Source organism: Melanostigma gelatinosum, assembly GCF_949748355.1.
Source record: "Melanostigma gelatinosum genome assembly, chromosome: 2".
In the NCBI taxonomy this organism is placed as follows: Eukaryota; Metazoa; Chordata; class Actinopteri; order Perciformes; family Zoarcidae; genus Melanostigma; species Melanostigma gelatinosum.
The window spans coordinates 21,572,605-21,596,515 of NC_136635.1; the positions used below are offsets into that span (position 1 = coordinate 21,572,605).

General features: G+C 42.9%; 3 protein-coding genes across 4 annotated transcripts; 2 read left to right on the forward strand and 1 right to left on the reverse strand.

Annotated features, from left to right (window-relative positions):
* Positions 1-1,478: 1,478 nt before the first annotated feature.
* Positions 1,479-13,386, forward strand: pdpr (pyruvate dehydrogenase phosphatase regulatory subunit). The gene is made up of 18 exons (XM_079288355.1): positions 1,479-1,598; positions 2,289-2,562; positions 2,751-2,884; positions 3,449-3,530; positions 3,805-3,968; positions 4,160-4,281; positions 4,519-4,636; positions 5,091-5,240; positions 6,487-6,679; positions 6,913-7,037; positions 7,351-7,506; positions 7,585-7,718; positions 7,940-8,088; positions 8,180-8,292; positions 8,810-8,904; positions 9,106-9,195; positions 9,324-9,506; positions 10,427-13,386. The coding sequence occupies exons 2-18, from the start codon at positions 2,300-2,302 to the stop codon at positions 10,832-10,834; spliced, it is 2,679 nt and encodes an 892-aa protein (XP_079144481.1). The 5' UTR covers positions 1,479-1,598; positions 2,289-2,299; the 3' UTR covers positions 10,835-13,386.
* Positions 13,387-13,593: 207 nt separating this feature from the next.
* Positions 13,594-19,303, reverse strand: mrps11 (mitochondrial ribosomal protein S11). The gene is made up of 6 exons (XM_079284251.1): positions 19,128-19,303; positions 18,803-18,907; positions 18,587-18,685; positions 18,013-18,142; positions 14,261-14,326; positions 13,594-13,785 (listed from the first exon to the last, which is right to left on the reverse strand). The coding sequence occupies exons 1-6, from the start codon at positions 19,229-19,231 to the stop codon at positions 13,678-13,680; spliced, it is 612 nt and encodes a 203-aa protein (XP_079140377.1). The 5' UTR covers positions 19,232-19,303; the 3' UTR covers positions 13,594-13,677.
* A 542-nt stretch (positions 19,304-19,845) lies between these two features.
* On the forward strand, positions 19,846-23,574 carry mrpl46 (mitochondrial ribosomal protein L46). Of its 2 annotated transcripts, none has more exons than XM_079285230.1 (4): positions 19,846-20,107; positions 20,543-20,744; positions 21,489-21,650; positions 23,216-23,574. In XM_079285230.1, exons 1-4 carry the CDS (start codon positions 19,847-19,849, stop codon positions 23,461-23,463), a joined length of 873 nt encoding a protein of 290 aa, XP_079141356.1. In that variant the 5' UTR covers position 19,846; the 3' UTR covers positions 23,464-23,574. The 2 variants fall into 2 exon arrangements, with proteins under 2 accessions (XP_079141356.1, XP_079141357.1); XM_079285231.1 differs by having other exon boundaries at positions 23,219-23,574.
* The last annotated feature ends 337 nt before the right edge of the window (positions 23,575-23,911 follow it).

Consider the following 23,911-nt stretch of genomic DNA (forward strand, 5'->3'; position numbering starts at 1 on the left):
TTTGCCATAACGGTTGGGGTCATGTTAGCAGTAATGTGAAGTATATTGTATGTGATTTGTGGTAAATAAATGAATACATGCAAAAACACTGCTAAAAGTCATTGATTGATTGTGCCAAAACACCGCTGAGACAGGGCTACTGAGGCAGCTTTAAAAAAGATTTCTCCTTAAATGTGGTGCGATGGTGAAGTGAAAGACAACACAGCACTCAATATTCACACATATATGCTACGTATCTGTCTGCCAAACTGATTTGATGTACAAGTGATCATCATCTCAGATTTGCTTTTGTGTCCAGATGCCAGATGTCGATATGTACAAACGATATTTGGTCTTTTTTTCCCCCTTCAAACTGTAATGGTGTAAAATGTTGCCCACAATGAGAACTTGTAAATAGCTGAATTTAATGGTCAATAAAATAGTTTACTATTTCCGTCATATCTTGCAGCAACTGATTCTGTGTCTTGAGGTGTTTTGTTCTCAGCATTTGACATTTACAGTGTGACAAGTAATGGGGGGTGAGTTATCTTAATCTCCCTTATTTTATGTATATATATATCTATATATATCTATATATATCTATATCTATATATATATATCTATATATATATATATATATATATATTTCTAATTAAGAAACTCACTGTAAAATAATCCGGTGCCTCCTCGTGGTCAGTCCTGAATGTGCACAGCTGCAAATTCTACTACTTATGCATGGTAGAAAAATGCTATTTTGAAATGTTTACCACCTGTGAATTTTTCTTTGATAGTATTCTTCAGCAGTGGAAGAAGCAGACTACTCCGATCTGTTTAGTAAAAAATAGGAAAGTCACACTGCAGCAAAACAATTACTTTAAACGATTAAGTAAGTAAGCGTCTGTCTCGGTGTGTCAGCCTTGTGATTAGCTGGCGACCTGTAGGCTAATATGTCTGACAATTGGTGTCGGCTCCAGGGGATGGATGGATGGATGGTTAATCATTGATAGACTAATGTACGTATAGGCTGCCACTTTAATGCAGCAGGTGAAGTGGGACAAATTGCAATTGGTGGCTTAATATCTACTAATATATAATATTGTATTCGTTGATAATATTTTGTAAAATGTAGAATCTGCAAAGTATAGCAACTAGATTTGTTAAATAACTGCAGCCAAAAAAGTGGCCAACAATATTTCTCTTAAAGTAGTGGAGTAGTTAGTAGTGTCAAGGAAATAACAAATACTCAATTAACGTTACCTCAAATGTACAGCAGCATTACTTGAATAGCGTTACATATAGTTACATTTCACCACTGTACATAATACATTTTCAGCTTCCCCAATGACCTTAACTTATCGAAGGTAATCAGGTTAGTCAACGAAGGAGGCCCACTAATGTATTTTTACGAGTAAATTGATTATACGTCGAATACTGCATCCCGATTAAACAGGCGGAATGATTTTATTTTGAAGGTTTGGACCGGAAGTGCCAGTCGTGATTGAAGCTAGTTTGATATTGTTTGACTTCTGAACCCAAACAAGACTTTCTGTCATATCACTCAGTCTCTGGTATTCATATCTGTCCTCAGAACATCATAACGTGTGGACTTGGCTGACTCGGTGAGTTATAAACATTGAAGGAAGCGCACGGTTGACGTTTAGCTAACCTAGCTGACGTTACGGGGGCGAACAACCAACATCAGCTCTTCGATAATAGACTAAGCTATGTAACGTTACGCTAGCTACCAGTACCACTAAAGCTAACTTTAACCATCTCTTAAAACACTAAATGTCAAGAAACTTCTACGAAACTTTACGAATGTACAGGTCAGCTAAACCTATTTAACGTGACCGCTAAAATAAAGTTCAAAGATAATTCACAGAGATACTAACGTGCTGTAGCTAAAGCTAGCTATGCTGCTAGATGGATAACTAAGGTTAACGTTATTACGAACGTTAACGTTAATACTGACATTAGTCTGCAATATAATTGTGACAGCTGAAGGACTATTGTAAGGTAACCTTGCTGGCTTCCCGGGGTCACGTCGTCGTTGCGAAGTGTTGAATGTTACGTTACTGTAACGTTGCTAAATGTCAACCTGCGTTAGTTGAGCTAACGTTGAGTACAACAACTTGATAAATGGCATTCGCGAGGTCTCCTAAAACTACAACTGAATTAAAAACAGCACCGACGTACATTGTCATGTAAACATTTGCAGTGTCGTCACTACTTTATAACGTTACAGTAGTAACCTTAAACTCTTGAATACATGAGCCGTATGTGAGAGTGCGTTTTGTTTGTGACTGCAGAAAGCACAGCTATGTGCAGCTGTGTGCGGAGCTCCAGGGCTCTGTCCCCTGTTCTGCTCCCCAGGCTGCTGCTTCCTCCGACGGGGTACAGATTGGCCGGCAGGGGCCTCTCGACCTCTCCGCACTGCATGGCTGTCAGCGGAGACTCCCAGCCGCTCCCGCTGCCCCGCCAGGCCCGCGTGGTGATCTGTGGAGGAGGCATTGTGGGGTCATCAGTAGCCTTCCACCTCGCCAAGATGGGCTGGACCGATATAGTAATGCTGGAGCAGGGCAGGTGAGATAAATGTCTGTAATTTCATTAGTAGGTTTTAGTGGTTGGGGTTAACATTTTGATGTCAAGCTCAGGGAGGGATATAGACAGTTTTCTACACTAGTAGGCAATAGAGGATCAGTGGAAAGAGTTGTTGATTGGATATTGTTATGCTAATGCTGCATTGCCTGTCCCTGATGTCCTGTTGGCAGGCTTGGTGCAGGAACAACCAGGCTGTGTGCGGGTATTGTGAGCGTGGCCAAGCCTATTTCCATCGAGTGTCAAATGGCAAACTACTCCAATAGTCTTTATCAGCAGTTGGAGGAGGAGACCGGAGTCAAAACAGGTCAGCCACTTTGATATGTTTTGCTTTCAGTCATATTTAATTCATCCTGATGCTATTCGTGAAAACAGAGGTTTGCTGTAGGACTGATATTGATATCCTTACTGCTTCCCATAAATACTTTCCAGATGCATGTACCTACCTGTTCTTTATCTTCTTCAGCTATTTTGTTAATATTAAGAGCATTTGTAATTTTATCTCTCCAGGGGATATAGAGGTGTGTAGTGCATCTGGCTTTTTAGACAATGAAGCAAGTATTCGCTGCATACTCATAGCATTGTATGTATTTGCACTCATTCTTACAGTAATGCAGCTAAAACATTTGCATGAGGCATGCACTATTCTACATTTATTATGGAAGCCCGAGATCGTTTGTTGTGCCTTTCCATAACATTTATTCTATGTTTTGGCCTTTTTCTAAAGCTAGAATGATATACCCTTCAGTTTTGAGGTGTATTATCCTATTGGCTGTACTTTTTTTGTTTTTTTTTGTTGAGTAGAGCGTTTGAGTGAAGACCATGGGTAGCTTGATACCTGTCACATAATATGTGGTTTTGTGTGTTTCAGGTTACGTGAAGACAGGCTCTCTTTGTCTGGCCCAAAATCAAGATCGCTTCCTCTCTCTGAAGCGTCTTGCATCCCGACTAAAGTAAGACCCTAAAACCTCCGGTCAACGTTTAGTGGAGAACCCTTTGGCAACTTTAGTGTGGGGCAATTTTGAAATTGAAAACAATGTACAGGCCCCAAACGCTATTTCTTACAATATTTCATATGCTGATGATACACTGCCTATATCTCCGATTTGATGAGATATTTCAAATGATTCAGAGGTCTGGAACCAGGTTAGATATGCAGTGCCCTTTTAAATATAGATATTTGTGAGTATCAGTCCTTCATCTTTATCTCCTTCACTTTATTTGTAGGGTAATGGGGATCAGCTGTAACATCATTAAGCCTAAAGAGGTGGCCAAACTCCACCCGCTTGTTAACATTCATGACCTGGTGGGGGCGCTCCACCTCCCTGCAGACGCTGTGGTGTCCTCACCCGATGTTAACCACGCCCTGGCTGTGGGTGCTGCTGGACATGGTGAGAGACTCGAACTTTCAACTTGCCATTGATAGAGCATTAATGGACAATTATAACGCATATCTTACAAGCATTACTACCCTATACTGTTTCTCCGTCTGATTCTCCTCTTCATCTCCTTCCCTCCGTCCTCCACGCTCATGTCCTGTTTGCTTCCTCCTACATCTCCTTGTCTCCCTCATCCTATCCAGGGGTTCAAATCCTGGACAGAACCGCGGTTCAGCAGGTGCTGGTAGAGAAGGGTCAAGTGATGGCGGTGGAGACTGATCGTGGCTCCATCGAGTGTGAATATTTTGTCAACTGTGCTGGACAGGTAAACCTCGGAGTGGGATAGAAATGTAGGCGCATCAACAAGTCCCAATGCCAAATTAGATCAAGGAGTTAATGAGGGGAAATCTTTGTAACCGTTTAGGATATTATTCTCAATTTCAGCCTTAATTCTGCGTACATCTTGATCTGATTCTCGCCTACATTATGCTCATAGATAGGAACAGTATGACTCGACAGATTGCAGTGTCTCCAGTATTTGTCCTGTCTGTCTCTGCTCTAGTGGGCTTACGAGCTGGGCCAGGCAAGTGAGACGAAGGTGTCGATTCCTCTTCATGGCTGTGAACACTTTTACCTCCTCACCAAACCTCTCCAGGAGCCACTCTCACCCAGCACGCCAGGTCTCATACAAGAAAAATTCACTTTTTCTTTCAGCAGGCACAGTCGCTAATGGATTATTTATTATTGAATATATTATTATTCCTCAAAGATCTCGTTCAGAGTTAACACCCAATGACACGAGGGGAGTTCTGCTCTATGATCGTACGCCATTATACTTGGAAAAATAGTTTTACAGCCAACACCTCAATTTAACTACCGGTAGTCGTTTCAGAAGGAAAACGTGTTGAAATACACTTCAGAACGTAACTTCCCTTGATTTTTGTAACTGCAGGTTGAATAAGTGTGTTTGTGCGAGAGAGAGGATACAAGGCGTGCCTAATTTATTGGTCAATTTGATGAATTCGATGTCTTTCTTTACAGTGACATCATTTAGCCACTTGGCCCCTTGTTTTGATTGATAATTTACACGGTTACAGAGGATCTGATCTCACCGAGCGTGTGTCTCGTCTCCAGTTGTGATGGATATGGACGGCAGGATATATGCACGGCCATGGCAGGGCGGCGTTCTGTCGGGGGGCTTTGAGAAGAACCCCAAACCCATCTTCACCGAGGGCCGCAACCAGCTGGAGATCCAGAACATGCAGGAGGACTGGGACCACTTCGGTAATGAAGGGAGCAATGGGAGGGAGGAACAAGAGACATTGTTAAGTTTTGCGACGCGATGGGGCGTCTCATTTGTACTTTACTGATCTGAGTAAAGTCATTTATTTAAACATTTGCATTTGTATCCCAATAAGATCAAATAACGTTGTAGGTGAGGAGTACTTTTTAAATCTTTGAAGTATCAAATGCTGGTTTTACAGACTCAGCATCTCTATTTCGGGAAACATGTTTTTCGGCCCCGTGTGGCCCCACATCATTCCTGTACTGATGAACCCAGATTTCCTTTCAATGCATTTTGGACATTTTTCGGTGAGGTTAAAGTCATGGTGTTCAGTTTATTGTTATTTAATGTCTCCTTCATTGATTGAAAAACAATTGTCCGAGTCAGTTCAGTTTTTGAAATTTAACTGAAAGCAATGTCAGTTCCAAGTACACTTCACACACACGCACACGCACTTGTCTTTTGGCCTTATGCTAGTAATCTGAGATTCCTCATGCAGCTTGACGGGTTGTCGTAAAGACGGCCGTATATCACCAGTCAGCCCTGAAGTGGAGCAAGGCAGAGGGTCAAACCAATCCGTCTCAGGGGGTTCTTACATTGCCGAACATTTGCATTTTGTACTTTAAATAAATATACATTACGTGGATTGAACACCAGCTTGCCTCCTATCAACAATTGTTGTTATGAATGGAAGCTTACGTAATGACTGGAAAAAACAAGAAATCAACATTAAGATCTTATGTGTTGCATTGTCGTATCAAATGATTACAACAAGAGTGCGTCACATCATTTAGTTTCTACTGGCAATGCATTTTTTACATTGTGCTGCCACATGTGACCCGCCGGGTCAGCTTTCATGGATTGTTTACAGCCCAACGTGAGGAGAAGGTTGCAGTCTTTGCAATAGTGGATGGTTTGGGTGGGGTGGTGGTTGGGCAAAGGCAACTTAGAGCCAACTCGTATGTTTTGTCTGTTTTTGTTATTTGTAATTTGAAAAGCCTCACAGAGGGCCAGGTAGACAAGTAGCAGCTTCACTTTCGGGGCAGGAAGCAGTTTGATTTTGGGAAAATGTGTCTTTAAATGCTGAGAAATACTGAGACTGACAGTACAGCTGGCGTAGCTTTAGGCCAACCGTTTTCGTGATCATGATGTAGTTTGTGTAAGTGTAATATGTTTATTAATAATGCAATGTATTGATTTCCTTTTTAGAGATTGTATAGAAACCGTATTGTCTTCTGCTTCCAGAGCCGATGCTCAGTGCCTTGCTGAGGAGAATGCCGGGTCTTGAATCAGCTGAGATCCATCAGCTGGTCAACTGTCCGGAGTCCTTCACCCCTGATATGCGCTGCCTCATGGGGGAGATGCCCAGTGTCTCTGGCTACTACGTGCTGGCAGGGATGAACTCCTCTGGCCTGGCCTTTGCTGGAGGAGCTGGCAAGTAAGCATGGGCTTAAGTGTATTTGCTAGGGGACAGCCTACAGTGTCCTTTTAAGTCTAACATTACCAAGTGAAGACATTACTGCTCTTTATTCTACACCCGAAGACATTATTTAAGAGGCTGATAGAAATATCTTTTACTCAGAAAAGAATTCTGCCTCGGTTTTATCAGTTTCAGTGATGAGCTTTGCGATCTGGTCACAAACGGCATTGTTTGTGTGTTTTGGTATCCAGGTACCTGGCCGAGTGGATGACCTACGGCTACCCCACCGCCAATGTCTGGCCACTGGACATCAAACGCTTCGGCAACCTGCAGAGCAGCCGAACCTTCCTGCGACACAGAGTAATGGAGGTCATGCGTGAGTAGCGAACTCTTGTTGCCGTGTCGATGTTTGGCGAGTCTCAAAACAACCGTTGCGTGGTAACGAAGAGATCCATTCCGAGCAAGATGAAGTGATGAAAGACAAGATCCAAGGAACGATCACATCAACCGATAGCTATTTTAATGTCCATGTAGTCTGAGATTAAAGAGATCTTTTAACCAAAGAAACCACAGAAAACTACTGCCTACGTTTCTATTGCGACTGGTTAACAGCAGCATACGTTGAGGGTGATACAAATAAAGTACCACATTGTATGACGTCTCCCAACGTGTGCGTGTTTTGTTTCCAGCCCTGCTCTACGAACTAAAGGTTCCGCGCTGGGACTTTCAGACCGGGCGTCAGCTGCGGACCAGCCCTCTGTATGACCGCCTGGACACCCAGGGAGCTCGCTGGTTGGAGAAACATGGTTTTGAAAGGCCCAAATACTTTGTTCCTCATGGAAAAGGTACAGAATACTCACCCGCAACACACTACGTTCTCTTTACCCTGACGTCCTCAGTAAAAAAACAACCTGTGTGTGTAGATTTGCTGTCTCTGGACCAGAGTAAGACTTTCTACAAGCCCGACTGGTTTGACATTGTCGGAGCAGAAGTGAAATGCTGCAAAGAGGCCGTCTGTGTCATCGACATGTCTTCCTTCACCAAGTTTGAGCTGACTGTAAGTCACGTTGCGCTGGTATGGACCACTCGTCGTGGTCCACCAGCAGGGACAGAAAAATTGCTGCTGCACTTTCCATCTTCGTGGGTTCAGACTTCTAACCGTACATGTTTTTTTTTTTAAATGGCAGATTATTCCATTCTATTCTATATCGATGAGTAATGCAGCCGCTTTTGTGCAGTACTTTAAGTAGAACCTTGTGGTCTGTCCTGATGTCCTAGTCACAGAACAGCGAGGCCTTGGACCTGCTGCAACATCTGTGTGCCAACGACCTGGATGTCCCCGTTGGACATATCGTCCACACCGGCATGCTGAATGAGAGGGGGGGCTATGAGAACGACTGCAGCGTTGTCCGCATCAGCAAGAACAAGTTTGTAACACCTCGGCAATAGTACCTCAGACATGCGGTTGGATATGAACCATTTAAAACGACTTGCAAATCATTTTTGTCCCATCTGCAGCTTCTTCATCATCTCTCCGACAGACCAGCAGGTCCACTGTTGGTCCTGGATAAAGAAACACATGCCCACTGACCCACACCTCCACTTAGAGGATGTCAGCTGGAAGTACACTGGTAAGCGCACGCGACATTGTTGATTTCCTTGCAGTGACGTCGCCATCTAGTGTCCACACAATATTAAAGGGTGGAAGCAATGCGCTAGTATCGCACTGGGCCTACATTCTTCTTTTTTTATTGGCAAGATGAAGACACAAATTGAAGCTCTATCCCAAATCTTACCCGTGGCCTTGTACAGTATGTCCCCACACTAACGATCCAAATATTCATTGATGATGATGATGATGATATTAATTTCCTACAAAGTTACAGAATTAGCTCAGATTCTGTAAAAAGAATGAAAGAACACGCATGACACACTATCTTCTCTGTATTTTCAGACTCCTAAACAATTCTTTGCCATTTTCAAAGAGGGATAGCTTATACAAATAATAATAATAATAATAATAATAATAATAATAATAATAATAATTGTTGTTTGTATTATTACTAAGAGTTATTGAGGCAGTACTCGGGCTGAACTTTGTAGGACAGGAAGTCTAAAGTGCTTATTACTCTAATTCTTTGCCCACAGCTTTGAATCTGATTGGCCCTCGTGCAATGGATGTTCTGGCTGAGCTGTCATATGTTGCCATGACACCTGACCATTTCCCCTCCATGTTCTGTAAGGTAGGACACAAAAATCTAGTTTCAATAACCTCAATAGAGTAATTATCATCCTAGTGGTGAGAGCAGTAGGAATAGTTGCAGCTGCAGCACTTTAGACTGCACCTGTAGTGCTATGAGTGTTGCCAACAGTCCGATTGTTTATACTCCGTTATTAGCCCCACATTGAACAGTATTTAACCGTGTTTGCATGCGTGTTCACAGGAGATGAGCGTTGGCTATGCCAATGGGATCAGAGTGATGAGTATGACTCACACGGGAGAGCCGGGGTTCATGCTCTACATACCTATAGAGGTGCGTTACTCACTCACTCACTCACTCAGACAGAAAAAAATATGAATCCGGTCACCATTCCACAGCGTCAGGTTTAAGGAAGTGCTTCGTGCCGTACGGTACATCATAATTGCCTCTGCTCTCCACAGTATGCTCTGCACGTGTACAACGAGGTGATGTCGGTGGGTCAGAAGTACGGGATCCGCAATGCGGGCTACTACGCGCTGCGCAGCCTGCGCATCGAGAAGTTCTTTGCCTTCTGGGGTCAGGACCTCGACGCCTTCACCACCCCGCTGCAGTGTGGACGAGAGTTCAGGGTTAAATTTGACAAGGTCTGTTGCCAGCTCAGCGAACTGTATGTCATCTGCCGGTGTGGACTCTGTCTTCTGCTTTCCCGTTTTGGGGTTACAAGAAACCTTTTATTGAGCATTATGGCGTTTCGGTCAACAGCAACTCCTCGCTCTGCATATCACACTATTACACTATGACTTTGCCAACCACATTTACCATTGAAGCTTGAATTTTACACTACTTTTCATGCGTCTGTGCAGGATGAACTGATTTGATTTCGGTAGTGAAAGGTCCCGTCCCGTCCTGTCCCATGGGTTACCTCAGGACCGCCTGGAAGGGATTTCTTCAAATTTGGCTCAAATTAACTGTTTAGATTTTGGTGGTCAAAGGTCCCTGTGACATCAAAACATTATTTTGGCCTCAAGAATCCATATGCTAATTATGACAATTTCACACACAACAGGATTTGGACAGCCGTGGTTATAAACTGCAGCCGGTTGGCAGAGGCACACAACAGCTAGGCTGTAATTTAAGTGTTGACTTCAAAGCGGTTGGGAAAATGAGAGAATGATTGCAGAATAACAAAAGGCACTGTGGCATCTGCTTTGCTTAAACATCTGTTCAAATTGTCACCCAGCTGCACCTGCAGGCACAGCAGGTGGCACATTTTGGAAGCAGTGGAACATCAGGTGTGCTGCTGTCTGCTGCACGCAGCAATAATTGCAGAACAGTATTAATGGCCGGACCTCGCCGTGTAAAATTGCTTTCACAGATTGCTTTCACAGATGTGTAGTCGTCAGTAGTATTGATGTCTTTAAAGTGTATTTTAAAAATGTATAAAATATAAAAAGTAGTTTTATGTAGCTCCCAACAGGACTGTGCAGTGTTTGTATACTGTTGGTGTCCCAGAAGACTTCATTATCTTCATTCTCGCCTGTTCTCTCTCTCCGCCTCACACCAGGACACGGATTTCCTCGGTCGCGAGGCCTTGCTGCAGCAGCGTCAGGACGGCGTGTCCCGGCGATTCGTCATGCTGGTTCTGGAGGACCACGACACCGAGCTGGACCTGTGGCCGTGGTGGGGCGAGCCCATCTACCGCAACGGCCTGCTGGCCGGCACGACCACCAGCAGCGCCTACAGCTACACCCTGGAGCGCCACGTCTGCCTCGGCTTCGTGTCTCCGCAGCCGGGCCCGGAGGGGCTCCCCACGCCCATAACCCCGGACTTCATCAACCGCGGGGACTACGAGGTGGACATCGCCGGCCAGCGCTACGCAGCCAAAGCCAAACTCTACCCCTTCAGCTCGCTCTTCACCCAACAAAAACGCCGCAAGGAGGACATGGAGTTCAGCAACCTCCAGGGGAAGTGATGGCGGCCTCGCTTTATCGTCAGCAGTCCTTCAATCCACTCCCACACATAGCTGGCAGTGCCAACTGATTTCTTCATGTCTCGTAATCCGAGGGCTGTATGCACAAGCACTCCTTCTCTCTCTAGTATCTAACTTCCACACTGCATCTCCCGTCTTTTCTTTTTTTTTTTCAAAAGTGCAATATTTACCAAATATATACCAAATGCTCAAGCTGTTGGAACTACAGCAATGCAACAGCACTCGTGTGTCGTCAAATTGTTGTTTTTTCCAGCCCTTGCCCTGCCTCACACTCAAAAACACGGTCCACGGTTTACCGGGGCGGTCTGCGCCGGTCTAGTGGCTTTTGTCAAGGCAGCATCAACACTTTGTTCACCTAAAACCCATCGAGCTGGAGTTTAGACAGACAAACGTATCCGGCGGTGTTCCAGTCACTGTAACGCTTCGACAGTCTGGAAGAGTCTGAAAGAAATGTCGCTCGATGTCGATGCAGTTGTTGACTCTTTTGTCAGTTTACAAATTGTAAATCTGCTGCTGTAAAGAATACGAGTGATTTGATGTAGAGTGCGATGGGGCCCAGTTCAGATGCTTAATACTGTCCACCACCACCACTACATTGTCCAAGAATCAGGCAGCCTGATAAAACCATTAGCTCACCAATATTTACTCCTCTTGAACACTCCTAGAAGCCCCAAAGCAAAGTGAGCCCCCCCCCCCCTTTGTCAACTTCCAGCTGTTCTGCTGTGTGTCGAGCTTGTGGAAACGGTATTCACGGTAATATAATCCGCAGTTATTTATGTTTTGTGGTCGCGTCGATGCACATTCGCTCTTTTGATGCTCAAGTGTTGTCTTGTTGTTTTGCTGAATGTGTGGCTGACGTTAGTTGACCCACAGATGAGGGGAAGCTGCGACTGGAGCTGTTGGTTTGAGTCCACAACATCTTACATTAGATATTGATGTTTGGTTTTGCTTGATCCAGAGTTACGATGTTTGTATAAAGGAAGGACTTCAGGGCGATTTGACAGTTTAAAAAAAAAATGTATTTTTGTATAGCTAGTATGTATAAAATCTCTATTTTCAGTACCGCATCGTTTAATTGTTTTCCCCCCTTCAAGATGAGCTTTAAGTCACATCAGCAGTGTGAATCATCAGGACCACGTCGTTGTTTCGTTCTTGGCGTTGAGTTTTGTTTCAAATGCTTTCCAGAATGATCCTGTACTTAGAAACATCATTCGTCAGCCACAGCTACAGATCAGCTCTCCTGCAGCTGCGAGGTATTTCATCCAGCCAATAGTCGACACTTGAGTCTTTGATCAGTGTGTGAGGACTGCAGGTTTCTTTTGTCAAAAAGGAAAGTTTCCCTCGCTGGGACTCTGAGAGCTAGCCTGACTGGCGATAGTGGTTGAAAATGAAGTCTCTTTTAGTGTGAATATTGCTGAAGATAAGGTGCTGAGTTGACAAAAACATTACAATGGAAATGCCTCACCAAACGGTCATACTTTGTTTTAGTACTTTGCTAACTCAGGGTTTTCACTACAAACGGCGTACTACACAAGCTCCACTGATGTATAATATAAGTTTCTGGTATATAACGTATGAACTCCGAATGCGGGGAGTCAGATATCACATTTGTAAAGGGCTAATTTCTCTTTATGTCTGTTATGTTTGTAAAGAAGGCGTTACTATTAAATGAAGCGTCTTACATGCGAGAGTGCAGAGAACCACATCAGTCTTTGTGTCGGTAGTCTGGATTCACGTCGGGCGCTTCAGTAGCAACATTTCTCTACATCAGTAGAACTCTGCTTTGGCTTCATGTGACAAACTTTTGGGTCTTACTTGATTTTACTTTTCTCAACAGTTTTCTCATCTCAGTGTCTAAATAAGACCCCAAGCGTTCATATCAATCCCAGTTTAACTGCAGCAGCTTGTGCTTTAATGGAGTTTCCTTTTAGTGTAAGAGCTCAGCAGGTCGCCGGTTTCTATCGTCACTGACGGCTTCATGTTGAGTCCAGCAGCTGTGAGGAGTTCTGCATTCAGGGTGAAGGTGTCTGAAACGCATTACTGCAAAAATCACTTAAGATATCAGTTTTTTTTTTTTTTTTTACTCTCCTGAATGTATGATTGAAGGGAAAAGGCCCCAAGCATTGCACTAAACGAGAGCAGGGTGCTGTACGTCGTCACAGGATCTCTATGGTATTCTAAGTGTCCTGAGTTTTCTTGTATTTCAAAGGTAAATTTAAAAAAAACTAACTACACTATAGCTGAATATAAAGTATGCCATCCAAAAAGTTTAGGGGGAAAAAAGTTATAAATTGAATGTCAGTGGAGGTCTGGAAAAGTGTGTTTAAAAAGTCTGTTGTAATGATCGCTGTGAAGTGGTTGTGTTGAAACACTCCACTTTATGAGTTTGGTGCATGTTTGTCTCGCTCAGTGTTTCCATTTCTACTTGTACTGGACTGATCTGCCAGCGTTTTCTTCAGAGCTTTACGATATTGTATTTATATCATGTGTCTGGCTGTACTTTGAGTGAAACATAAAGAGAACTTTTGTTTGAATTTGCTTCGTGTGTTCACTTCAGATGCGTGTGGTCTGGTAACGGCTTGAACGCGGCCGGGTTCAAGGGTCCGGTTCGAAAGGTTCACTCGCGTGTCCACAGTCGCAGCAGAGGACTGAGACACCTGCGCTCTGCTCATTAATAACACCATCTGCAATCATCTCCGCTGATGAAATTATGTGAAGGTTCAAGTTCGGAGCCAGCCAGGTTACACAACAAAAAAAACAACCTTTATTAGCATTTTACGACACAACCGCGTCCTCCCGGTGCAGTGCATTCTGGTTGATGGAGATCACGTCCTCCTGGCTTTGCGCGGGCGACATCCGTTGTGCGGCACGGGGGTGTTGTCGGTGATCGATATCACCTCCAGGCCTCCCATCGTCAGGCCTTTGATCGCGGACTGAGCAACGGAGGAAAAATACATTCATTCATTAACGTAGCTAATGGGGACAAATCGAGATGTCTGTGGCTCCTGAAACAGCCTTAAAATGACCTCATGACACCGACTGAAATGAATGAGGTCTTCTTTCTTCATGCAGCGATTGGTTTATTTGAGTTGCACTGCCACTGTTAGACCAACACACATGATCTTATTGTGCCTCTTTATACTTTCATGTATCCTGTAACTTTGAAATATGAGGCCAGCTTTGCTGATGAAATAAGCATCCATGAAGCAATTAACTGAGGATTTACTGCTTTAATAAACTTTTGGGGACTTTTGTCAAGACAGATGTGCCCTTCGAGCACTTTTTTCTGATAATTGATAGACTAACTTAAATAATCAAGTATTATGTAACAACATTCAAGATTTCTAATGGTTGAATGAGACGTTTTGGGGGCCAAAAGATGCACAATAGAAACGAGTATCTACTCACCAGACGTCCAGGACCGAGACCTTTGACCACAACTCGGACAAACGTCACTCCCTTCGCTGTGGCTTTCTGTTGGGAGGAGACACAGAGGATCGATGTCATCCATCACCCTGACTCGGCTATTCACAAATCCTAGAAAATTAACTTGACTCCATTGTCTTAATGCTAAGAAAACATCTTTAAACATGACAAAAATAAATAAATACCATCAACATTTTGTCACGGTACATGGTTGATTAGAGCTGAAACGATCGGGCCATTAATGCCAAACAAACAAAAACGCGTTCTGATTCTTCATTGGCATTTTATCAATATTTTCTGACTGGTCAACCTTTAATCTCGTTGGAGATTTTGGTAATTTCCCATCTGGGCTTTCAGTCACCAACAAAAACAAGAGATAAAGCTCCTATTAAAATGTAGTCACCATTTTTCCATTTTCTGCTCGAGAACATCTTAAAAACAGCAGCTCAGAATAATCTGCCCATGCGGTAAAAGCTACGGTAGCATCACGATAATACGCTGCGTTTACTGCGAACCAGTGTGACCGTAACCCTGTCAGCCAGCAGCCTTCATAAATCAGCTTAATAGAAAGTCTAAATGAGTGCTTAACACACCCCTCAGTGAGGCCAGCATACCTGCAACAAACGTTTAATTTTCATCATAAATCAGTGATAATGATGCTCTAAACCAGGGGTATTCAACTAAAATTCCAAAAGGTCCAGATCGAGAAAATCTCCTCGGAAAAAAACATTACAATAATATCTAGCTCGCGCTATTTACTGCCATATATATATATCAATATATTCAAGAAGCCTAGTAGTAGTAACAACGTCTCTGTGTAGTCAACAACTGTCAAATCAAATAAAGTACACCAATTATATTTTAACAAATTATTATTCTCAGTTTTCTAACGAGATGGATTATAAATAATACATAAATAACTGTTCTTCTCATTTAAAGTGAAATAAGGTCTGGATTAAAGGATATGAATGTGTTTGACTCTAAGTGTGTGTCGATGTGTGAATGAATGGCTTCATGCATAGATGCATGCATGTACAGCACTGCAAACTTCAACGTCAATAATAAACAGAATCATAATAATAAATAATAAACACATAGTTGAATCAACACCTCTGTGAAAGTTTTTTACAAAAACTAAACTGAGCTGTTGTAGTGGATTGTATTAGATTATATATTACCTAACAAAGTGACCAAGGAGTTTAAACGAACAGTAAAATGACTGAGTTGCTTATTTTACTGGTGGACATCTGGAATACATGTAAAACATAATGTGCACCATTCAGTGAAATGGCTTCTGTCAAAAGCAAAATGACACTGTTTACAGTGTGGATTATATGCAAAACATAGCACCATTTTTAATGTTTTTGCCACTTTGGTGAAACACCACTGTCAGATTGATGTAGGCTATAGGCTGTAGGTAAAATGCAAAAAGAAAACTAAGTTACAGCAATAAATACTGCATAACTTTATGCTTGTATGACAGGGGTCTTAAACTACAATTCTAAAAGGTCCAGATTGAGAAAATCTCCTCGGGCAAAGGTCCGAAACATTACAATAATATTTAACCCGCGCTATTTAGTGCCATATATATATATTTTAACAAATTATTCTTCTCAGTTTTAAAATTTAACTGGATGGATTATAAATAATACAAAAATAAAAGTTCTTCTCATTTCAAGTAAAATAATGGCTGGATTAAAGAATAACTGACAAAACAGAAAGCTTTTGAAGAATGTGCATCTTAAAATGAAGTAATTCATTTTAGAAAAATGTATTTCACTGAGTTGTCCTGCAGCTTTAAATTCAGTTCATTCATGTGTGAAGTGATGTCAATCAAAAAGCCACAATATTATATTTTTGTCATCTAAAAACATAAATCAGTGAGCATGATATTTATCTGTGGTTATTAACACTTGTTTCAGCTCTATCCTCTCTGTAACATCATTGTTGGTCAGTGAACTCATGCGTTAGGATTCTGATCATTTTGGGCTCTTAGGTTTATTTTCTGTGTCTTCATTTAGATGTGAGTGGGTACGTTTGTTCAAAGGAGTTGTGCTTTGCCTCGTAGTGCGCTTCAATAGTTATCAATAGTTATCAACAGTTACGGTTTCTGAACATATGACACACTGCCTGTGGGAAGAATTAACATAGAAGAGTCTGTTCATTCATGCTTATGAATTATATTCTCTCTGAACACGTTTCTCTTTTTGGAGAACGTCATGTGAGATAACTTCTCTGATTAGCACAATTTTCCTGCTCTTGTTTCTATTTCCTCATTTCTATTTTCCTCATTTCTTCATTTACTTGCATAGTGAGTTTGATATTTTCACTTCATATTTTATCTTAATTCATGGAATAATTATTTTTCCTTAACTAAAAATGAAAATAATTAGCTCAAGATCCACCCTCAGGCTCCACCAGCATGGAGCCATTTTGCATCAATTGTGTTTCATTTAGTACACGTTTGTGTGCATTGTGATCATATAGGCTTGTTGTCAAACTCGGCTAAAGCTACTCCTGTTAGCTGTATATGAGCTTTGGGGTGTTGATGTTTATAATCACATTTGCTTACCCGTCGTTCTTTGAACTCTTTAAAAAGTTGGGGGTGTCTGTCTGAAAGGTGCTTTGCCGTGTTAGACGTGTTGCCTCACTTTGTCTGTGTGGCTTTGAAACACGTTTCGCAGACGGGTCTCTGTAGGTCAGTGGGCTTTCCTTCACTGTCTGCAATATAGCCAAAGTACTTCCAGATGATACTTCTGGCATCTTGTTTTCCAACAACCCGAGGACAGTCTGTAAAAGCTCGTGCATTTCTCCCCTGTGATCACTCTGTGAGTGCGCGCGCTGCCTGTTGCTGTGAGCGCGCTGGGCAGCCCCGCCCCCTTGCATGTCTGTAGGCATCATGACAGGGAGCGGAGCAGCCAGTGCGCTCTGATCGCGCGCTATTTTAATAAAGTATATCGATACAAAACAATTTGCAAAATCGTATCGTTTTTAACGTACAGGTACCGCGGTACCTTTTTAGTATCGATACACCGTGCAACCCTACCGGTTAAAGTACAAACTCGCTGCCTAATATATGTGTGATTCCGAAATATCGATTTTAGGTCCTGGGTCCGGATGCAACTGCGTCTGGGTCCGGATCCGGACCGCGGTCCCCCAGTTAGAGACCCCTGCTCTAAACGCCACAACTCACTTTATTGTAAAGCATCTTGAAAAACCCCTTCAGCTTGTGTGCTGTAGATAGACGAATGATTGTGGAGTTTAGCTCAGTCGTTAAAACTCCCTCAGATCCTGTTGAAACTAGCTCAAACAGGTGGAGGAGGTGAACCCCTACAGTATACGATCAGATGGTGTCGTGCGTTTCTCATAGGAAGACAACAGCAGGTGAAAGATAACTCGAGCTCCTATAGGCTGCGGAAGCTCTCCCCTTCTTTTCACATTATATAGCAATGATTGTAGAGACCAAAATATATTGTGTGTGTGTGTGTGTGCCATTTATGCTAAGGGAGACAAGAAAGGATAATCCAATCTAAATGATTATGTTACACAAAATAACATTTTGAAGAGCAAAAATTTGGTCTTAACTAATATTACAGTCATTTTAAACGAATAGGAGTCCCGCTTCCATAATGGGGGGGTGGGCTAACAAATCCTCACATGTTGTTGAGAAACACACTGAACCCGATCCCTCACGGCGAGTTCCGGGGCGTCATAGTACCACATGGGAAACGTACCGCAGCAGCAGAGATGCCCGCAGACTGAGCAGCGATGGGCGTCGACTTCTTGATATTCTTGAAGCCCTCTGTTCCGCAGGACGTCCGGACCATCGACTGGCCCGTGCTCTCCGTCAACTGGATGTGTGTGCTGGTGCAGGATAGGACAGGACAGTTTACTTCGCTGGCATTTGACTCGATTTATATTCGCATTTAAAAAAATTAATAAACCATACATTGTCTAATTAGGGCGAAGGACCTTTTCTGTGGCATGAAGCTACAAATGTGTTAACTCAGTCCACCAGGAAGAACTAATAAAGCTGAACTTCTGGTTTGCAGAAATTTGAAGATGGTAAAATAAAAGGCTAGTTTAGAGATTAACATTTAGAGATTGTTTCTTTAAGAAAAGGTGGAACTAATAACGCCAATGATTCAGCACATCTGCTGTAAAAAGGATCTACCCAGTTTTATGTTCATATTTCTTCCCACTAGTACAATTCGGGATCCAGCAACCTTAGCTATCCTAACTGATTTGAGGATGAAAATGATCTCAGTGAATCACTGTTTTGTTGTCACTTTTGCAGATTCCACTTACTTGTTGTATGTGGCTTTAATGTGAGCGATTGGTAACTCCTCAAACTTCTTTCCTCCCCATCTCAGTGAACTCTCCTGGCCAATCATTGGAGGAAAATGGCTGGAGGATTCAAATTGAGGTCAATATCACATCAACATGCAGTAAACAAACACATACATTAATAGGGGAAAATACAATAATTAATCCAGAATTATTCTCCCAGTAGCGTTGTCTGACCTGAACTCTCTGGAGGTTTTCCCAGAGTCTGTGATGGGTGCTGCGGTCTCCTGAAGTCTGACTGCACTGGTACACAGTGCTCGCTGCAAGCCAATGCTTCCACAACTGTAAACACAACATCGCATGAGCGCCATCGTCCTAAACCAGTGTGGCTTGTCAATCAGCTCAAAACTATTGACTGCTACGATCAAAACAAGTGCCACCCGGACATTAAGTACAATGTTGTACAAAAACCCATTGCTACATAACATTCAGCATGCAGCAGACTGACTTCATCAGAACTAACTGTTAGCCGTTAGCTAACAAGGATGCTAGTAAAACATACCCATGGAACACTTTCAGAGACCTTCCACTTGCATTTAGGGAGGCAGACAGCTGTTGGCACACGTTACTTAAATAACTAACTAATGTACAATTTAATTTATACATGTTTAATACTTTAAGATACAATTACGCTTTCAGAAACTGAGCTACTTCACACACAACAAATGTGACATTGAATGCCTGACCAGACCTGGGCTATCAATGTTTTTTGAGGGGGGGCAAGGTCATTATTACACTATATACGTTATTATTACACGATAAATACATGTACCATTTGTAAAGTTAATTGTAAAACATGTTTCTTATAAATATTAAAATATATCTCCGTAATACATAGAATGAGATGTTTGTTTTTAAAAAGTATATCAATATCAGTCTCCCCCCCTCGCTTTTATCGGAATAGACCGTTCGTCTTGCTGCATGGAATTGTGGGTAGACGTAGAAATATGGTGCCTTCACTGCCTCATAAACCGTCGTAAATATAAAATTACTCTTGTGAACACCTACTTGATCCCTTCAAGTTACAATCATTCTGACTTAAGCTTTAGAGAACCGAAAGGAGAATACTTACAATTGGGAATTGGTGGTAATGTTTACCACCGCAGGTAACAACGTGGTTGAAAATCCCTCCTTCCGACATCTATAACCCCAGGCTTGTTTTCCTAAACAGTACCCAGGATTAGGATTATTTTAGATCGACCTTAAAGTAGCTAAAAAAAGATGGCTGCGCCCTGTAGAAGGATGGCCAGTCGGTCTCTCTTACAGTTTCTGTCTTGCTTTAGCAGGACAGCGGTCGGGAACGTGGGCTTTCGTCAGTTTTCCAGCACTTCTGTTTGTCGGGCGACTTTAATGACCCAAAGTGTGACGGAAAGAGCTCGTTCTCCGTGGACTTTGATGGCAGCCGTGTGTCTGCAAAGGTTTCCGGTCATTTCAGCGGACTGCACCCCGATAGAGCAGCAGTTCAGACAGATGATGCGCCAGGTGCGTTTGTTCAGCACGAGACACAAGTGTAGACCGTGAAATGATGATGAGTTATCTATGCCGTACAGCACGTGACCAAATGCTTAAATTCAGGCTTAGAATCTTTCTTTCTTTATTTAATTCCGTTTATTAGGATCATACCCTGAAAAAAAACATTGTAATATTTCTGTTGCCTGAATGAATCAAATTGGGATCTGAAGCAAATTAATGGTTGATTTAAAAAACACTATTTAGGATTATTGTGATTAACTTATTGTGACATCAGCAGTAGAGTAACGTTTAGCTGCAGAAGGAAATGAGGTAGATGACGGTCCCATTGCTTGATCCCTTCATCAGATGACACCCAGCAAAGATTTCCTAATCGGCCCAGTAAAATAGAGGCATGCGAAGGGTCCTTGAATTTGAGATGGAGACCTGCTCCGACTTGATTTTCAGATGGAGCTGGAGAAAAGCTTGCTGTCGGACCACGAGCTGCGGCTGCTGGAGGACGCTGAGAGGATGAGTCGCAAGCAGGCGGACGACTACGACTCGGATCAGGACGGCGACCTCGGGGACCAGGAGATCGTGTTGGCTCAGGACCTGGAAGACTCCTGGGAGCAGAAGCTGAAGAGCTTCCAGCCAACGCCGAGGGTCACAGGTCAGCATGGGGAAAAATGGGACGAACTGTTTGTCTAGTGGGGTGAACAAGTATACGGGAATGTACGTGGTATGAAAATCTACTTAAAGGGACAGTGTGCAAGATTTGGGGGCATCTAGTGGAGTGGTTGTAGATTGCAACCAACTGAATACCAAGCGTTTAAGAGAACTACGGTGAGCCAGTGTTTGGTTTGTCCCTTCTGGGCTACTGTAGAAACATGGCGGACTTCGTGGAAGAGGACCTGCTCCTTACGTAGATATAAATGGCTTTTTCTAAGCGAACAAAAACGCAACAATTAGTAGTTTCAGGTGATTATTCACGAATGAAAACATAGATACGAGTATGATATTCCATCTCTGCTCATACATCTCCAGAAATGCAACGCACTGGCACTTAAAGTATTACAAATGGTGAAGTATCTGATAGTATTCAGTCTTTTGCCTCGCTCCAATCATTAATCAAGTGAAACAGAATGGAAAAGAAATTGAAATAATCTGAAGGTGTCGCACACATGTGGGTTTTAAGGAAATTACCAGGGAGGAAAGAGACTTGTTTTACTTTCAGTGCAATATTCAACTTTTTTTTTTTTTTTTTTTGACATTCAGGAAATCTATTCGCTCCAGCACTCCCAATTTGCATTCTATTCCCAGTTGACATTTCCAAAGTTTGTGTCAAAGTTTGCCGTACAGTAGCAAGAGAGTCGATGCCGTTGAGTGGCGGCTGACGTTCCCGTCTCTTGTTTAGCTGATGCAGATGAGGACTTGACCTCGTTGGAGCGCTGCCTGGCCGACTCGCTGTTCCTCCTGGCCGAGCAGCAGGTCGGCGGCGGGAAGCTGTGGCTGCTGCCTCAGACCCGGTGGCAGGACGGAGAAACGCTGCGGCAGACGGCAGAGAGAGCCCTGCCAGGTAACGTGGCTTTTTAAGGACGCTGATGCAACCGCTGTTTGAAAGAAGCTGCTGATATTCAGTCTGCTGTTTTTAAACCATGAAAATGAGTATTTAGCAAAGTATTCAAGTCTTTTTTCAGATTAAAATTTGCTGAATCATGGGCCACTGAAACCACTTTTCTTTCAGTTCCATTATTATACAGCTCATGGAGACTGACCAGTAACTAATGAAATATATTAAATTTGTTTTAAAATGACTATATAAAATAATAGACAACAATGGTTTGAATCATAAATGTAAAGTTCCATGTGCAGATATGTGCATAGATCTGTTCTCCCTAGAAATATAATTATTTTCATATTGTCAATTAATGACCACAGCGGTCCATGTAAACTGTAACTTTATGAATGCTATTCACTTTATTTATATACATTCATGTCAAGCCGTATCAATGCCCTAACGCTACTTAAAATCACTGTTGCACCCATTGCACTGCTAGAAACCTGATACTTTATTCTCTGTACTTTATTATTTTACTTTTATTCTCATCTTAAACCACAAATGCGCTGAGCTTTACTGCCTTACCTTTTAATTTACGGTCAATATAGCATATTTTTTAGGAAAATATTAACTGTCAATAAAAGGATTCTGCAGTGTGAGAAGGAGGTGTGGAAATTGGTCACAATGTATTTCGATTAGCCTCAAAGTCGTCGCTTGCGGCTGCATATAAGGTTCCATCCATATCCTAAACATCAGCTTTTATAGGTTGTTTTATTGTCAACACGCTCCATTTGCTGCGTTATCACCGTATCTACATCCAAATCTCTTTAAGCTGTCGTGACCCATTTTCATCCTCCGGATCATTAAAGTTTGATGCGATCTTATCCAGAATAGCAGCATGTTGTCACGTCCGCACTTAGACCTCCACAGATGAGGCTGCAGCTCACGGATCAGCGGCAGTCAGCAGACGGCAGGACGGACGTTTGGGGTCACAGCTGGCCAACACGTGGACCAGCAATGATCTATCCCACCAGATGTTGAACATTCGTCTTCTTTTGTCTCGCTCTCTCTCTCGCTCTCTCTCCTGACGGAAACCGAGCCTTTTAAGCTCCTAAGCATTTAAACAAAACGCCAGTGACAGAGCATGTTAAACTGTTCCACAACACCACTCATGAAGGATTAATGTGCCAACTCCATCAATCACTCCCCATTCCGACTTTCCACTTGACATTAACGCGTGCCATTTGGCGGAGGGTTTTTATTTAAAGTGCCTCGCTGTGGCAGGGGTCGATCCATTTTTAATACAGCCAGACGGATCTCTTAACTCGGCCGCGTCGGCGCCTTCCTCCACACGTTTAGGCCAGCTGGGAGCACGTGATTCAGAGGACGTGAGGTTTGATTCAAACTTCATTGAGAAAAGTCACAGCGGAGGATGGGAAACAACAGTATCGGGGTAACACCGCACTTAATACGGCAAAAACGTAACGGGTGCAGCTTCTGCGTTAAACTTGGGAACATCTGCACTTCAGCTCACCTTTAGTCTCCAGCCGAACGAGCTCACACCCTGTCTTGTCTTCCCGCAGCAGCTGGTCTCAAGGCGACGTTCCTCGGCAACGCCCCCTGCGGAGTGTACAAGTACAAACTGCCCAAAGCCGCTCGGACGGAGAGCACGGTCGGAACAAAGGTGTTCTTCTTCAAAGCCGTCCTGTCGGACAGCGGGCCCCCCGCGGCCCCAGACGCTCCACTTCTGTGGGCGAAGAAAAGCGAGCTGCAGCGCTACCTGAAACCAGCGTACATGATGACGGTCGACCGCTTCATCCTCAGCCTGTGACACCCAAACACAGAGCGTTACCCTTGCAGTTTATCTGTCGTCTTGTATCATAAAGTGTTCTTTCATCCGATAAATGTGTTGTATTACATAAATAAAGTGTTTTGATTCTAAGGTTGGCAAAACCCTCAGATTTCACCTCTGCCTCACACGACCAAGTAATATCTAGGCTGTCATGGATACAACTTTTAAGAAATTATCTTGAAAATGAGTCCTGAATGTCGACTTATGAATAAAAAAGATCAGTAACAGTAGGCCTTTTTCAACAGAAGCCCAATGTTGTGTCAAGCCCAACTACCCACAGTCCATCAAATACCCACAAGGCCCTCCCTCAAGCACCCAAACGCCCAATAGCGAGCCTCAGAAGATGAGAAGCAGCGTCACGATTAAGACTCATCCATTGTGTCGCATACTTCAATGTGCTGCAACATGCGAGAGGGAAGCTCTCATT

Bases quoted from the DNA above. Each gene is read 5' to 3' on its own strand.
- pdpr (XM_079288355.1), top strand. From the start codon at position 2,300: ATGTGCAGCTGTGTGCGGAGCTCCAGGGCTCTGTCCCCTGTTCTGCTC. The intron at 4,637-5,090 runs GTCTCATACAAG...TCTCGTCTCCAG, and splicing joins ACTCTCACCCAGCACGCCAG to TTGTGATGGATATGGACGGC. The intron at 9,507-10,426 runs GTCTGTTGCCAG...GCCTCACACCAG, and splicing joins TCAGGGTTAAATTTGACAAG to GACACGGATTTCCTCGGTCG.
- mrps11 (XM_079284251.1), bottom strand. From the start codon at position 19,231: ATGTATAAATTAAATTGTACATTAGTTAGTTATTTAAGTAACGTGTGC. The intron at 18,908-19,127 runs GTATGTTTTACT...TTGTGTTTACAG, and splicing joins TCTCTGAAAGTGTTCCATGG to TTGTGGAAGCATTGGCTTGC. The intron at 18,143-18,586 runs GTAAGTGGAATC...ATCCTGCACCAG, and splicing joins ATTAAAGCCACATACAACAA to CACACACATCCAGTTGACGG.
- mrpl46 (XM_079285230.1), top strand. From the start codon at position 19,847: ATGGCTGCGCCCTGTAGAAGGATGGCCAGTCGGTCTCTCTTACAGTTT. The intron at 20,108-20,542 runs GTGCGTTTGTTC...CTTGATTTTCAG, and splicing joins TCAGACAGATGATGCGCCAG to ATGGAGCTGGAGAAAAGCTT. The intron at 21,651-23,215 runs GTAACGTGGCTT...GTCTTCCCGCAG, and splicing joins GGCAGAGAGAGCCCTGCCAG to CAGCTGGTCTCAAGGCGACG.